This window comes from Etheostoma spectabile, chromosome 16 (assembly GCF_008692095.1).
Source record: "Etheostoma spectabile isolate EspeVRDwgs_2016 chromosome 16, UIUC_Espe_1.0, whole genome shotgun sequence".
NCBI lineage: Eukaryota > Metazoa > Chordata > Actinopteri > Perciformes > Percidae > Etheostoma > Etheostoma spectabile.
This window is the reverse complement of record NC_045748.1, coordinates 7,653,571-7,671,248: the sequence shown is the minus strand read 5'-3', so window position 1 is coordinate 7,671,248 and position 17,678 is coordinate 7,653,571. Positions and strand designations below refer to the sequence as shown.

Sequence of the window (17,678 nt, the reverse complement as noted above, 5' to 3'; positions counted from 1 at the left end):
GCAAGGAGATAGGAAAAGGGAGAGAGACAAATGAGGTCTTGGTTGATCAACCGTGCAGCTAGCGCAGCATCTTTTGTTTTAGAATAAAAAAGCTTCACAAAAAGTAAAGATAAAAATGCCAGAAGAAGATCTGTGTGGCTTACCTGGGCCATGACTTCCAGCGACCAGCTGTCCCCCATGCTGATGGGTTGGGTGGGATTAGCGGGGATTTTACTGTCCTTCTCAGAAGGCCTCAGCAAGGTCGGACCAAACACCGTTGCCAGGTTGTGGAGAGACATCTTGTTGACGCTTTCCTTCTCTGCCACCCTGAGGAGAAGAGGAGTCCATTAATGGCGTAGAGAGATGAAAAGAGCACAAGATGGGTCCGTGTGTTGAATATCAGAGATGCTAAGAGTTTTAATGCAACAGTTAATGCAACAGGTAAACAGTTGCCTTACAAACCACCAATCCAACATTGGACATCCTTCACTATTTTCAAACATTTCCTAGTTTCCTACTATTAATCAATAAAAATAATCTACAGATTAATCAATTACAGATTAATCAATAACAATGATAATCATTTTATTATTTTACTTACTCCTATCCTACATACTGCTAGCTAATGTCCCTACCAACACAAATTAAACTTTCCCCATAGTTTTGCCTTTAAAAAAAAAAATCAAATATAACAGTGAATGAGAAATAGTTTTCTTATTATGACTCTACATCTTTCAATCTCCTGCTCGGAAGTTCACATTTTCTTGATAATCAAGGCAGCTATAACATTGCATTATCCATTTTACATAATCATCCAATGTTTGAGCATCTTGTTATTCAAAATCACCACGGTAACCAGGAGATATTTTGCTCTTGCAGTTGAATGATATCCCACAGTAGTGACTACTCATGCTTTAATAGTGTAAAAGCCATTAAGGTGAATACTGTACACAACAGGATGCCATTTTGAGGATATCATGTCATGTCACAGTGATATTAGGAGTCATTCTTCCATGCAAGTTTGAAATATCATATCCACATTTAGATAACAAAATGAAATTAAAACCTTTTTGAAATATTAAGTTATGTACATACACTTGTTTGCAGTCGGATGCACCTCTTGTATATTTATGGCTTTTTGTAGTGCATGTATCGGTTTTATTAGTGTTCTATGGTGTATGTGGGCATTCCTGTCTACATTTTATGCAAACATGTGTGTTTACTTACCTCTTCAGGTGATCCAATAGGAAAAGGAATGTGACCAAGTTGGGTTCTGGCAGCGACAGCAGTAAGTTCAACATACAGCTCTCTTTGGCAACGCTATCAGACAGGGCTGCACGGAACCAAAGGAATTGAGTTTTTACATATCCTGCAAATGAACGACTTTCTCTTGCTATGTTTGGGAATGGTGATAGCTCTGTGACTTACTGATGCCGCCTGCAAAATTGGGGTAGAGCTCGTCAGTGAAGAGTGGTTCTGGCAGCTCTCTGAAGTACAGCTTCAAGGTCCCAGCAATGGCATTGACGTCCATCTCACTCATCATCACTGACACATCTTTATGATCTGCAGGAGAGACACAAGAACAACATGAATAAAGGAGGTTGAGCAATGACCAAGGAAGATGATAAGACGGGGAAACACCTCGGCACAAGCAGAAGTCGTCATGCGTCTTCTCAGATTCTGACAATGTCAAAAAAAAACACACACACTCCACACAAGATACTTTCACAATTAGCACACACAGAATCCAAGTTAAAAAAGAATTAGTTGCAAAATCTGGTTAGATAATTTCACATCAGAGAAAACACATCATGTTAACTGCCAGTCAGACACAGATTTACAATAATGATCACCTGAGCAACAGAAAGAGAAAAAAAGGGTTTCCTTCAGGTGACGGTCGATTAATCCTCTTAGCCTTCTTTCCTAGAAATGCATGGCAGTTGCAGTATTATAACCCCAATAGGGGATGTAAAGACAGTAAATACTGTACATATTCGAATACAATATCATTCTATAAAGGTTTAGGGATCTTAGAACAAGTCTACTTAATCTAAAAGGAACAGGAATAAGAATTCCTTCATGGAATTCCAACACATACACACCAAGGATGTTATCAGAAATATGGTCACATTGACATATTTATAAATGACAAATGAAATAAAACGCATTTTGAATATATTACATGAAACCTGCACGGTATACTCACTGGTGTCAAAGGCGGTCTTCAACGCCTGGATGTCAGTGGCCACTCCTGATACTCGGTAGATGCCCACCTCCTCCATACCCCTCCTTTCAATCTCCTCTAGGCACTGACGGACAATGTAGGGCACCTTGGAGCGCTCTCGCCTGTATGGAGACAAACATTAATGATCACCAACAAGCCATTTATATCAAGTAAAACCAACCGGCAGAAAAATACTGAATAAACAACGAGGCACTAAATGTTTTGTTTATTGGGAAAAAAAAGAAGGAAAAGAACAAGGCTCAAAGCTGTGTTTTCCATTGTTATGGCAGAACGGAAGGAAGGACTTGCAGTTACCTCTGACTCTTTGCATGTGTTTCTGTAGAAATATTGTACCCACAGCGCTAACTGAGTTTTGCTGGAAACCTAGTTATTATCCCTTATCCTTATTTAAGCCACTCATTAGCAACAATGGCCAAAAACACACTGAACACATAACGCACTGATGCTTCTACTACATGTTTTCTCCCCCTTTCCCTTCCTTTTCCTTCTTTGACCTCCTTTGACCAAAGAAATTAATGTGACAACGTGTTCAATAAAACAAATATTTAAGTGTTAAGTCTGCAAGTGGGAAATAAATGGCAGGCTGCCTGTAATGTGAAAAATTTAAATTGGATGTTTTGCTTTGGAATATGGTGATCAATAATGCCATATATGCATGTTTTTATTTTATTTTTTACTGTCTGTAGAGAAAATTGGCAAATGTGACACGCAGTAACATAAACTGTAAGAGACATGTGAAATTGAACCATTAGCCTAACATTATGGGATTTGAGGAAAAAAATGAAAAGATTGGCATAGCCATAAAAGAAGAGGAGGCCAAGAGTTGAGCCCTGAGGAACGTCACTGGAGAATACAAATGTGCCATTGATACCTGACAGGCCATTAGAAGGAAGGGTAAATGGAGTTTAAGAGTACAGTACAGTACAGTGGGTTAAAATGTCAACTCACTTGGTCACCGTGGAGATCTTGACTCCAAACACACCCATGGGTTTCCGCGAGGGCATCCTCTTTAGGCTGAACTCTCGGCTGGTGAACTTAATGGAGAGTTTAACCTCGATCTGACACAGGAAAAAAGGGCTTTGTGTTAAAACAGGTTTGCGTGTTACAGTGTTACAAGCCTGACATCCATCTGCAATGGCTTTCCATGATCTTGAGGAAATCCTGACATGAGGGGAGGAAATACAGGAAAGTAATATAATTATAGAAGAGGTATAATTCATTTACTCACCCCGTTCATGGGAATAACTGTTCTCTGCCAGTCTTTGCCTTGGAGAGTTGGAGGGTCAAGCTGGTAGAGGCAGCACAAAAGAACACTGTATGTTAGCATATATTGGGTGATGTTACATTGAAACTAAAGAGATATTTCATCACATCTCCCACAAGTCAATGGTCATGCTATTTTATCTCCCATTTGCAGTGGTGAAAAATAACTACATAAAGTAGTACATTTACTTCCTGCTATTTTCTACTTCTGCTCCACTACATTTCAAAGGCAAATATTGTTTTTTTTACCCCGCTACATTAGTTTCGCAGCTATACGCATTGCTTTTCTAAAGCTATAGTAAGTAGTTTCTGACTCCCCCATGTGGAATTCCAAGTGATGACAACAATTCTGTCGGTGCATCCACATGACACAAGCGCTTCACCCCCACCCCTCACCCACACAGTTGCTAAATTAAAAAAACATGATGGAGTCTTGAGAAGAGGTAATTATCTTAAGTTAAGTTGTAAGTTGCCGGACGTACATACATGAACATGGCCATACTGAGAAAGAGAGTTGTGTGGAGTTGATAGTCTTGATTAGCTTTGTAGCTACTTATTTGGCAATCACTTGAATGTAACGGACATTCACCATTATAAAACAGTTATTCTCTTAAGCTTTAAGATTTACTTATTTACTTTAATCCTTTGAGAAGCAGATACTACTTATGTAATTTTGCAGCAGGATGTGAATACTTCTCTCACCACTGCCCATTTGTTTGTGTGTCTGTTAGCTCTTCAGGATATTTAAAACATTTCTGAAATTAAGGAAGGTTATAGGCCATGGACAATGGTCTCCCTATTTTCACCTGAACCGTTACAGCTACTTGTATTTTTTAATGTTTATTTGTTTTGTTAGCATTATGTTATCCTTACATTTTGTTGTCATTCTTATGTGCTGTTCAATTATGTCAACAAAGCAGTTCATAAAGTTATAATTGCATCGACAGTATGAAAATCTTTCTTCTATCGAAGTGGAATGTTTTCAAAGGTGTTTTTTTTGTTACGTTACATCCCTTTACTGTATTTTTCTAAATATGACAATCTAATTTGTTTAAAGAGGCTACATTCACATACAGAAGTGCAAAAACACACTCAGGTCTAAAGAGACATGCCAAATGGGGCAATAACATCACACACATCTTGGCACAACAAAACAAACACACACACAGTTTACTGTAAGTTGTGTGTTTACCCAGGCTGAGCCCCATCTGGTTGCGTGCAAAGCTGGATCATGTTTCTCATAACTGAATCTTTCGCTGGTGAGTGCTCTTTCACTTGAGCCCGTTATCTACAAAGAATTACATTCCACTAAAAACAGCTAACCTCTTTTTGCTTCCTAATACAAATGTTTCAAAAGCTTAAGTTTTTGGGCAACCACTATGTTTTTACCTTCCAGAACATTTCCAATAAATCACAGATCTGTAAAACATCACTGTTTTAAATCCTAACATGAAGCCAAAAGTCTGAGCTAGGACAGTTAGAAACGCTGTGTAAAAAGATAAAAGAAGACAACCATCTTTTCAGCACATTCAGTTAGAGACTCATCATCACGTACCCTTGACCATCCCTAGAGATTGGCATGGTGTAATTTCAGTTAGCCTAGTAGCTGGTTTGATTTGTATTGAGAAATGATCTTATGGAAAGTACCCCATGCCAATCTCTAGGCATGGTAAAGGGTATGTGATGATGTGAGTTTATTTTAATTCCAAAGGCCAAGGGAACATTATCAGGATGCATAGTATCCTGGATCCATGAAATAATTGGCCTTTAAAAATAAAAATATGCCTGCCTCCATGGGAATTTATGTTATTGTATTACATCATTAATTAGCAGCTGACACCAAAAACGTTCCACAAAGTGGAGGGAACTATAGTCACAGATAAATAAGTCAGCATAAAGCACACAAAACCGATGACAGAGAATAAAGAGAAATAAATAATTGCACTATATTAGCATGTGTTAGAAACACATTTAGGTAGGTTAATGGTCATTTACACCTGAAAGGTATGTTAAGCTACCTGCCACTGACAACTTTATTTTATTCTCAACATTTGTTTAGTTGGTAGACCAGTGAAACGGAGCAGTAATCTGTGGGATTTATCAGCCACTCTGGCTTCTATTGAAGATGGAAGTGGCAGTTTCTTGCCCTGGATTTATGTCCTGTCAGCAACTTTCTCACCACTCTGGCTGGTTTATTTGAATGACATCATCTATTAAGAATTGATCATGTCACAGGTTTACCAAAGGAACCACTAGATGGAGTATGTGACTGTAATTCACAGTTTGGCAGACAAGGAGACTTGTCCTATTGGGGATGGCTACTGCAATTTGAAAAGGGTTCAGGATACAGGCTGCTTAAAATAAACACTGCTCACATGAATTCTGTGTGTAAATGACACAACATGAAGCTATAGTTAGACCATACAATGTGTTCTATGATTGGTTAATTTAAATATTACTCATATAAAATTTTCTCTAAAAGTTTGGTATTTAGTGTTTTAATTTCCGAGTTGGTTTATGAAATACAAAATAAGACATTACACATCTTGACACCAGGTGTGAGACACACAAAACAAGGTTTTGCAGTGTATAATCTGACACACACAAACACAGACACAAATGCACACACGCACGCACACGCGCACACACACAAACACACACACACACACCTGCCCTGACGTGGGTGGAGGAGTAAGACAAGGTTTTTGTAGGCTGTGAATAAAAGAAGAGACTTATGTTTCTGACTAAATCTTTCCATCTCTCTGTATCTCCCTCTCTCTCTCCTGTATCTTTGCATTCCCTCTGTTGATTTCATGAGTGACACTTGGCATTATCCTGCAGGCTGGTGTCATCTTAGCAACCTAATCACCTGCTATCTAGATTGGCTATCAACCTGTGATCAGCCAGTCTCCCGACCAGGCTGCTGAGGATAGTGTTGGTGTGGTTTTTTCCCACCCGGGGAAGCATGAAAATAAAAGATTTGCGTCATTCTATCAAAAATGCTGCACATCATCATCCTCATGACACGCACTGAACAGCAATGCATAACCATTATAACAATGTAACCAATCTCCACCCATCCATTACATATGAGTGTAATTCATCTAATCAGCCAATTTATACATCATGCTCAGTTTAAGTTATTCACTGAGCAATAATATGAATTTCATGCTGTGGCAGCGGTGGTGACATAACTGCCTATCAGTAATGAGTCATGTTGGGTCTTTTGGGTGGGTGGGGGGAGGGGGTAGAGGGGTGACGTAATGTCATACCGGGATCTGTCCTTTCCCCATGATGCGATCTGTGCTCTCTCCATCCTCTTTGTTCTGCTTGGTCTTGTTGTAACACTTCTCATAGCAGAGCAGTCTCAGGGTCTGAGAGCCCTCCAGCTCAATCTCAAACTCCTGAGGGGAAGCAAAAACACAAAAGTGCTGTATTTGTAGGTAGATTTGCAAAAATGTCCAAGATATCCATGAGTACAATAAAACCAATAAAGATGAGAATATCAAGAATGGCAATATACCTCCAGAAACCCTACAACCTCTGCATCCACCCTACATTTGAATTCATACACAGCTGACCAACATTTTGATTCTGTAATCGTATACGGGGGGCACACTGCATATGTTTTGCACATCGTTCGGAGGCCCACACTATGTTGGTTCACTTAGCATTTGGACAGATGTGAGTCATCACCAGCAGCTCCTCGTTAGCTGATATTATTTCCACTTTGCTGAGCAAAATCCTCAAAGAGTCTTTGGGTCCACAATGGAAAACTGATTCCACAGACCGTGTCTTAATGCTCCTATTCCTCTGTGGTGCTAACCTTCAACATCCAGCTGTGCCATGTACATGAGTTCACATTTATTTGATTGTTTGTTTGTGTGTGTGTGTGTGTGTGTGTGTGTGTGTGTGTGTGTGTGTGTGTGTGTGTTTGAGTCTGCTAGCACACGTATATGGTATGCATAATGCGTGTGTGTTTTTGCTATACGTCTGCAGGGGCTTCCTCAAAAATGGAAAACCAAATGATTACAGGACCAGATGTCAGATACATGACAGGCAGTACAAACTGTTCCAAGAAGGAAATGTGTTCATGTATGTCTTTGTTAGTTGGAAAGAAACAAGCATCCTGATTTGGTTTTCCAATAAAGGAAACGTAACATCTTATAAATATGTTTATGTAGAAATTCCATTTTTATGATTTAGTAATTAGACCGTTAAAAATATCAAATATTTCAGAACTGACTCATAATTGACACCTCTATTATCTATACGGACTCTGCAGGGACATTTTATTCCTACTGCAATATCTACAGTTGCATGATGTATTGTGACGGTGTCTTACCTCGTTCCATTTGGGTTCAGTAGTGTATCGATACACTCTCGTCTTGGCTTTATTTGAAAAGAAGCCAAAGGAATCCACCTCCAATGTGCAGTAGAGATCTGATAAAGAGGAGAGGATTGAAAAGGTACGACATTTAGAATGGCTACTGAAGTGTTCTTTGTGAAGCATTACAGTACTGTAGCAATCAAGCTGAATGTGAGATGTTATCACCAGAAAGCAAATTAGGAATGAATTCAATTTGTCAAAATGTGTTTAAAGCAAGCGTCATGTAACTTAGTAAATATACCAAACCACAATCATAAATAAGTTACTTCTTATGAATTAAACAGACGTTTAAGTAGTGAAACTTAAAAAAATAACCTCAAATAAAAGTGAAGTCTGAAGGAAACATACTTCCAACAGTCTCCACCGGAGACTGCTCTGTGATAACATTAAAGCTGAGCTTGCTCAGTAACTCATTTTGTCTGATTATCTGTATTTTCTGTAGTGTGCGTGAAGGCTAAAGGTGAGTGACTCACTCAAGCTCTGTTTGAGGCCGGAGGCAGAGTGGACAATTACATTCAGAAACCCGTGGAGACCGGGGGATTCATCCTCTGGAAAAACAGAGAAAAAAAGAAAAAAAGACAGCAAAAGGGGATTAGAAAAGCATGCAGATCTCTGTTTGTTTTGGAGCAGAAACAAACATGGAAGGAAGAGATAAAACAGCCTTGTACAGTATAAAACACGAGGCTTAAAACTTTCTGTTTACTTTTAATTCCCATCTGAATTACAACTATTTAAACTAAATCAAATTTTTCCAGGGCAATTTCTCTAGCATTTCATGGTTAATAACAGAGCTGCCACACAAAGACAAAAATATGAAGTCAAGCAAATGTAAAAGTGTAACCGCACAGCTATACATAGAGCCACAAACAGCTTATAATTACACTGTGGAAATATCTACTAAATAATATCATATGATGAGGACAACTTTATTTTAGTAAACAGGATTTGAGTGTTAAAAACAACTTTTAAAATGTTAAAATGAGTACCTTACCTTCTTTGTTAATGCTAAGTGGAATGTGGTGGACAGTCTGCAGTTTGACACAGGAGTTGGTTAACATTTGCAGCTCCATGGAAGTCAAGGAGGAAGTTTTCAAACCTTTAGTGAAGACAATAAATGTAGACTGTAAATGATAATGTATATCGGTTTCTCTTTCTCCGTCATGTTTCTGTGCCAAGAATGTTCTTCACAAATAAAAAAAATAAATATCTTGATTTGTAGACATTTCTGGGACACTTACATTTCTTCTGCTGTTCCTTCATTAACTCCCTCCACTCTGCACGTTCATAGTCAGACGAAATCAGGAAACTATAACTCTGAAAACAAAAGAACGGCTGTTACTTCATCACTGATAAATCTGGTAAGAGGCAGACTGAACAAGTAAAAGGACACATGCCATCTTTGCTAATATACAGGTTTTTTCTTTTTTTAAACAGTCTTTTTATTTTTATTTTGTGTGTCTATTCTTCATGTATTGTGCTTAGCAAGTTTGACCTACTGACCACTGTTGGTAAGATATGTGTGTGGTATACTGTGTTGTGTTGCTGCGTATAGGAACTTTACACTGATGTTCTGCACAAATTAAGTTCCTATATACAGTATATATATAAATAAGAGACAGATCAAGGAGAATGAATTTTGAGAAATGGTGATTAAGTTGGAGAGAGCCATCACCTTGCCATTCTTGTTGTAGACTCTGATGGGCATGCTCGGAGATGTTAACAGGAGCAGAGATTCCTGTTCAGACAGCTTCTTCCTGAGACGGTCGATGACTTTTGAACCCTTGTTGGCTCTCTGAAATCACAGAGGTGAAAACGTTTGACTGTGAGTTTATATTTGTGTGGGGGAACCTTACCTTCATCACCTCACATGGGAAGAAATGTTATATCCAATAAGTTGTATGAAACACTTTCAAAATCCCAGAGGACAAACTTGCACTGTTGTCAATCTAAAAATGGGGACTTTTTTTTTTCATAGTTCCTGAACAGATTTGGTGAAACGGTGAATCCACGCTACCTTCTCTCTCTGAATCTCGCTGCGGAGGTGTGAGATCTTGACCTTCATGGCGTCAAGCTCTTCATCGGGAACCTGGGGGATGGTAAGTGGCTCGGTCTCCTCGGGGCCCTGGAAGGTCAGCTCAGTCAGGGGGATGTACCACTTACTGTCATACTGTTGGTTTTTACTGCAGTGGGAGAGAAAAAACGAGAGTGGATGTAAAGGAAGTACAAAAGGAGTGGATTGTTAAAGACAGATAGTGTGGATGAATGGGGGGGGCGGTAATCTTCAAGTTGTTGTACAATTTGAAAATTTGAAAATTTGAAAATTGTACAACAATTAAGAAGCATTTGGTCATTTTTATTTGGAAAGATGTATTTCTATTGAGGTAAATAACATGATATAAGACCAGCAAAGTGCTGAATAGTAAGATGTCAGTGTGTGAGAAATCTTGTGTAACTCAGGTCTCAGAAATCTCATTAATAGTGTGATTTAAGCCAAAGAAAGAAATGTTAATTTGAGCAAAAAAAAAAATTTCAAACTATAATGACATAAAATGTGAGATATCTGACAATCTTCTGTACGGCTGCAAAGTTGGGAATCTATGTATTGTGGTGTATGTCACTGTGGCGGTCACTCTTAAAAAAACAGACAGGTTTCTTACCCTCCGATCTGTTTCTTCAGTTTGGCACAGAGCAGCAGATCAGTAAAAAGGAAGACATGCCGTAGCTTCCTGGCTCCCTCCACCAACTCCACCATGAAACTGTCCCTCAGAAGCTGACGGCTCTATGGCAACAACAACACCAGATAGAAAACAGTTAGTTTGCAGAGCCTTTGTATTGGGATACATCCCATAGATGAATGCCTTCTCGTCTCTTCCCACCTTACCATTCCTGTTTTACCAGCAAGAAACATAGAGGAGACAAGGGAAAGAACGGAATGGAGGTAACGAGGAAGCCAGGGAGACTCCTTATCATCAAAAATATCCGCTTCACTCAATCATCAGTGGCAAAGCTCACGTGCAACCTACTTATGTTCATTGAATATTACACATTATTACACAAAAGGCGTGGAGGGTCTTGCATTAAATTGCAGGAATTAAACAAATCACCTGCTAAATGCATTTGTCATATTCTGGCATAAGCATCAATTTTATATTCTGACATAATCATCAATTTTACATTCTGGCATAATCATCAATTTTCCGTGTTATAGAGGAATGAATGAGTTAATGGCAGACTGGGAATCACTGATGTCAGACTATGTAATGAGATGTGTAATACTGTCATTTTCCAAAAGGGGGCAGTGATGTTATTTTGCAAATAAGAAAACACATTTACAAGAATGGACTTTGAATAATAACGGAGCAGAGAAATGCCAAACCACAACTAAGTAGTAAATGATCCACCTTCACATGCTCATAACCTTGGTTTTACTTGTTGTGCGGGGTATAATAAACAATTAAGCAGGAGAGGTTCACTTTGAAAGACAAACTGAGACTAAAATGACATTTTGTATTTTAACTCAGCAGGCAAACAGAGCAGTTATATATAGCAGGGAAGGGACCTTGCAATTGTGCCTTTTCTTTCATTCTTTTAATTGCACAAACCTGATTAATTTTGATTATTCTACAAGTTTCAAGCGGATTTCACCCACGTTGCCTTCAACATTTTGCTTGATTGTACCTATTTATTTGAGGTAATTACCTGATATTTTTCATCACACGTCATCATAGATAGATAACAATGTATTTAATTCAGAGTCAAAACATTAAAGAGTAGGCACTGCTTGCTGACAACATTTGACAAGAGGAATGACAGCTAATGGGCTATAACATTATCAATATGCAGAAAAAAAAGAGTTTTACAGTCCATACAAACCCTACAGCCCTACAAACCAAGCAAATCAGAAAGTAGTGATGTCCACCAAAATCTGCTAAAATCAAATCTTTTTTTCTTCCGTCTCACTTCCGTGTTGTTCCAGGGGCCACACCAGCACTCGACCAAGCCAACCTTATAACGCCATGTCAGCAAGGCCATGCCGCGTGACATCCCACTTGTTCAGGACCAATCACATCCCTATCTTCATCTTTGTGCCCTCCTTTCCCCCTTCCTCCTCTCCTCTCCATCATGACCACACAGCTACTGTCACCGCCAGAACAGAAGTGAAGTGGAGCTGATTGCTTGTGTAGGAAAGGTTTACGTGCTTACAAAAAACCTGACTGGACATCTGCTTGCAAAGAGGAGGATCACGCTGTGTCACTCAGTGTTAATGCTTGTGCATGATCGAGAGGGTGAACGGAGGGTGAGCAAGACAAAGAGAACCTGAGAGTACAGCAAAAGGGAAGTAAATGGCTGAAAGAGACAGGAGAGAAGGAGAAAGTAGAAAGAAGAAATGAGAGAGACAGATTAGCTCCCAATTGGAATACATAGCATGCTGCAGTTTTTGACTGTACCCAACTCAGCCCCACTGCAGTCATCTGTTGTTGAGGCATTCGTGCACAAGCACTTGCAAGCACACATGAAGATGCAGCAGACTACAATCCTGTTTTGATCCCCAAAATAAGGATCCAATTCCCATTGGTAGATGTAATTATTCATTACCAGCTAGATAATGAAGCCTGCAATGATGATGACCTGTGATAGAGAACTACCAGATGAGTTGCCTTCTTTCTATATGGCATATTTCTCTAATGGCAACTGGCATCCTACACCTGTCAGACCAATACACACACCAACTCATCTCATGATCTAGTTTATGATGTAACATAGACTTGAGTCCCTGGTAAGTATTTACTGTAATGATCATCTTTCAGGCTTAATCTTTGGGTTTAGGGACTTTTCCACAAGAACAGCACATCTATGAAGTGGTTCCACATGCAATGCAATCCCCCTGAGGATATTTTCTAACTAGAATATTAAACAAGTCTCCATGTTGCTTGTCTATGTTACTTCCATCAATTGACATTCTATCATGTTGATCTATTTTTAGGACAAGTTGCCTGCTATTCAGTAGTTAGAATAAGACATTGGTCAGACTGCTCTGCTTAGTTTTGGCACATTACTCAATTACAACAACAAACTAAAGGAAGGAGGAATCCTGAAGCTATACTGTGAGGCAATACTTGTACTGTATATTAAAAGCACCAATGTATCAGTCTGCTCCAATTGGCCTTTATCCTGGATCCTGGATTTGTGGTTTAAATGGCATTTAATCCATATGTAAAATAGAAATACTGTAGATACATACATAGAAACAAGACCCACAGTCAGGCTAACAGCTCTGTTAGGTCCAGGAGAGCTTTGAGCTAAATGCTAATGTCAGCATGCTAACAACACACCATCTTAGTTTAACATGTTACCATGCTACCATTTAGTAATGGACGGGAATGCCGTTAGTTTTGCAGATATTTAGTCATAAACTAAAGAATTGGAAAATCTGAAATTAGGAACTGGTGCAGTAAATATTTCACTGGATTTGACCTTTGACCTGACCAAAGTCGTTAGGATTCCTTAAATTTTAATGGCTGAGACATTTCACTAAAACCCTAGAACCCCCAGATGTCAACCTCATGGTGGCTACACTATAAAGAAAAAGACAGGAAGCTACATCCTCTACTTGTTCATAACATATTTGCACTACATTAGACTGTTATTGTACAGTTTTGTGTTTTATACTTCTATCTCTTTTTATATTTGTATAATTACTTATTTCTTCTGTCTGTATTCTCCTCCTCCAACTTTGCCCAGGCTGTTTGCCCAGCCAGCTAGTGTTTGCAACATGCTTTTTCCCACACCCTGTTCAGCCGTGATGTAGCGTGGCACTGTGGTACCACTCTATATCGCCAGTTGGCTGTGGTCACAAGACAGAATACACCTGACCACATCGCTGTGACCTTTAGACCAACAGAGGCCAGTTCAGCCATGTTTTTGCTCCTTCCAAAAGTAGTGTGGACTTTTTTTATAGATGGTAATTAGAGGAGACACCAAACTAAGAATGCCGTTCTCTAATTATCCTACAGAAAAGTACAAGATTAGATTAGGTTGGATTACTATACAAAAAGTACCCTAACTGCAAAACTATAAACGCTGACTCATGCGGATTAAAAATGAAGGGTCAGCAGAATTGTTGCACATTAGATTTGTCTTCACTTACAGGTGGATGAACTGGACTTCAAATGACCCACTGAGAAACTACGCAGCCCATCAATCTTCAATAATAATCCTCTTCTCCACTGATCTCATGATGAAGCGATGAAATAAAAGGAGGGATGACATCTAGATTAGGAATTAACAGGCTTCTAATTGTGTGGGAGTGAATGGGAATCGGGATAAAGCAAGAATGGCCAACAAAATCAGCTGTTTAACCTGCATATTTTAATCTGTCAATACAAAATCCCTAACAAAGGTTCTGACTCCATCAAATCAGAATTCAGAGATTATGATTATTCATTTTTGAATCAGAAACTAAACAGAAAAAGTGCGTAAAAACAATAGCCTAAATAATGCTGTTCTAGTGAGTTGTTTTATTTTAACACTGAATGAAGTTTACTGTTTTATCTTTGAGTGCAGACACATATTCCAATTCATCAGTAATCTGATGAATTTATAAAATGTGCTCACGCTGCTGAATTTGCTTTGCTACTGGGGGGAAAGCATCCTTAACAAACCAGCTGTCTCAGCGCATCAGATGACATTTTCATAATATCAAACAGCCAGTAGGAGAAATGTGACTTTATCTACAGTATTTCTCATAATAACTGAATGAAACATCAGCAGCACCAACGTGGAAGGAGAGAGACGTGAGGCAGAATGTAGATTAAATATTGACCATCTTCTAGAGGAGCTGAGAGCGTGTGCACAAGTAATGGGACACATTTCCAAAACAACCGTGTTTATTTTTAGAAGACACGCTTGGAGGGGCTTCTCGGCACTTCTCGGCTCTTGTGTATTCTGTAGTTGTATATGTGTAAAACAATTGTGTGCATGGGGACCAGTTATTATAGAGACACTCTCACACACACACACACACACACACACACACACACACACACACACACACACACACACACACACACACACACACACACACACACACACACACACACACACACACACACACACACACACACACACACACCACACACAGTCACATCAGGAGCACATCTTTCCCACAAGCAAACAAAGCAAAATGAGAGGTGAATTAAGAGTTAGGCAGCACCATCATTTGCATTTTAATTAAGCAGCTTGTGTTTGTCCCCTCCCCTCATCTGGCTGGGCCAGGGCCTCTGGGGGCCACTCGGGCTGCTCTGCTCCTGCATGCCTCCACTGATAAACCACAGGTTATTACTACTGTGTATGGATGGTAAGAGTGACACTTCGGCACTCCTTGAATCGTCTAAATTTCAGGTCAGATCAGTAATAAACAAAAGGGTTTCCCACACCCTTAAATCACTTAACTCTGAGAACGGACAGATCAACACTATGCTAATGTTTGTAGACTCAGTGTTCCTTTGACATTTCTGATACTACAGCTACTACAGAGCATTGTGTGCAACCAAACAAATCTCCAACACTTAAATTAACAAAAAGAAAGTTACAACTCATTAGTTCTGTAAAATGTGTGAGCCCACTTTCACGATCAGCCACTAAAAGCTAATGTATACATTTAATAAATTTAATTTAGCCTACACAAATCCTGCACTCATCAAATTGATGTTGACTTTACATGAATAGAAAATAATGAGGGCAACTCCTTTACTAAGTTAAATCATGGCAAATCGATCAAAAGCACGTAAAAGTACAGTTAACACTGTAACAATGTTAATGTGCACAGACATTGTGGAGAGGTCAGAGAATGGATTCAACTTCAGCAGACCGACCATTAAGGAGGACGAGGGAGTGCTGACTTGGTAACTCAAATTACTTAATCATTTAATGTAATTAGAGATATTAAAACAACATTACAAACACATCTCTACTAGACCTTCTTATTAAATGCAACATCAGCTTCCCAACTTTCCAGGTAAAGACAATCTCTTTTTTTAAGGTTTATTTTTTGGGGCTTTCATGGCCTTTTATTGACAGGAGAGCTTGAAGACAGGAAAGGGGAGAGATAGGGTGGATAAAATGCAGCAAAGGACCACTGGTCGGACTCGAACCCCGGCCCAAGGACTCAGCCTACATGGGGCGCACACTCTACTGGGTGAGCTAGAGGTTGCCCCAGCGACAATCTTTTGAAGCGAGTTATATGTCGCAGCTCAGTCGATGACATGTAGACAAAAACCTCAGGCATATATATTCTATTTACTCCAAGGTATGATATAATGAGCACCATTGATTTCCATGAGCTGCTTTCATGTAGGCATACTAAATATTTGATGACTGGTGTGGAGGTCTGGACAGACTTGGATGGAACTGGGGCCTGCAGGGGTTGGAGGGGGAAGTGTGTGCGTCCGGATGAGTGTGCATGTTCAGTGGCAAACAAGAGATAGAATGCAAGTGAATTAAACAGATTAACAGTGGTGTTTTGGGTGTGTGTGTGCGTGTGTGTGTGTGTGTGCGTGGGTGTGTTGTGTGTGCGTGTGTGTGTGTGTGTAAAGGGTGCGGTAAGACCCCCTGTGAGCAGAGGGGGGGCCCGGCACAGCCTTCTCCATTTATGAATAAATTTCTTGGAATCTGACAGTCAGAGCAGACCGGTGGCTCATTACAAGGCATATGTACGGGGAGTGTCACCAAGCTATCAATCAAGAGGTGTCCATTCAGTGCTCAAGTTACTCAGGGATGCAGAGACATGGGGGGGAGGTTTTTTAGTGAGGGGAGGAGTGAGTGTTGTGGTGTGTGTGTGTGTGTGTGTGTGTGTGGTGTGTGTGTGGGTGGTGTGTGTTGGTGCGTGTGGTGTTTTGAGTACGGGGAGATGGAGGGATGGTAAGCCACAGGAGAGAGACAGAGCAAACAGAGAATCACCCTCAACAAGGCAACCCTGGTATGACCATATAAGGGCATGGGCTCTGCTTTAGGCTGCAGATTGGCAGCGACTCCATGGTTATTGAGTGGGCGGGCTTATGACATCATCATGCTTAACACCAGAACTGGAAAGAGTTCAAATGAAAAAAATACTTTTCCATATATTATCTTTACTATCAGCTGTCTGTAGAGCAGTGGAGGAAACAGATTGCTTTGTATCACCTTTGAGTCTTCTTTTAGTTACAATAAGTCAAAAGTCATTACGGGACAGTCTGTATAAATCAGAATTTGATGTATTGTTATTTGCTGCCGTTCATAGTCATGTTTTCATTGATACATAAAAAAACAAAAACATTTCTAGATGTTGTAACCCGCAAAAAATCCATGCTTATCAGCTGTTTGAAGAGGAGCACGCCAATAAGGTATACAACTGGGCTACATATTGGGGCTCATCTCGACTCATCAAATTATTATTATTATAATTATTATTATGTAAATCTCACCTCTCCCTTCTTAACAGTCATAGACTGCCGTCGGGGCGTCGTCTCCTCATTGATGCTGGAGAGGAAGTTCTGGGAGATCCGCAAGGCGTCCTGCAGAAGCGGGTGGTCCGGGTGGCTGGTGGGCGTGTGTTTGAGCAAGTCCTGGAGTACAGCGGTAGATGGAGAAATATTAACTTTAAACCAGGTAACAAAAAAACAAACACATATTAAGGTATATGTATGAACAATTCATATTATCATTGGTCATTCTTCCTCTCCTTAATTCTCTTTTCTTTTCCGTTTGAGCTTTTTAATGCTTAAACAATGCAGTCAAACAAAAGTTGTCTAAAAACAGTGCACA

General features: G+C 39.7%; 1 protein-coding gene across 2 annotated transcripts in view; it reads right to left on the bottom strand.

Annotated features, from left to right (window-relative positions):
* LOC116704482 (breakpoint cluster region protein) overlaps nt 1-17,678 on the bottom strand; it is an 82,467-nt gene that overhangs the window by 3,992 nt on the left and 60,797 nt on the right. For both annotated transcript variants that reach the window (XR_004335692.1, XM_032540014.1), the window contains exons 8-22: nt 17,339-17,479; nt 10,535-10,656; nt 9,892-10,057; nt 9,550-9,669; nt 9,116-9,191; nt 8,869-8,973; nt 8,351-8,425; nt 7,833-7,930; nt 6,760-6,891; nt 3,453-3,512; nt 3,173-3,282; nt 2,186-2,325; nt 1,408-1,542; nt 1,207-1,312; nt 144-306 (exon numbers count right to left, since the gene is read on the bottom strand). Coding sequence is in view for 1 of the 2 variants with exons in the window: in XM_032540014.1 (XP_032395905.1) it covers nt 144-306; nt 1,207-1,312; nt 1,408-1,542; nt 2,186-2,325; nt 3,173-3,282; nt 3,453-3,512; nt 6,760-6,891; nt 7,833-7,930; nt 8,351-8,425; nt 8,869-8,973; nt 9,116-9,191; nt 9,550-9,669; nt 9,892-10,057; nt 10,535-10,656; nt 17,339-17,479 (1,749 nt within the window). In the remaining variant the exon portion in view is untranslated. The remainder of the gene's footprint in view (nt 1-143; nt 307-1,206; nt 1,313-1,407; nt 1,543-2,185; nt 2,326-3,172; nt 3,283-3,452; nt 3,513-6,759; nt 6,892-7,832; nt 7,931-8,350; nt 8,426-8,868; nt 8,974-9,115; nt 9,192-9,549; nt 9,670-9,891; nt 10,058-10,534; nt 10,657-17,338; nt 17,480-17,678) is intronic.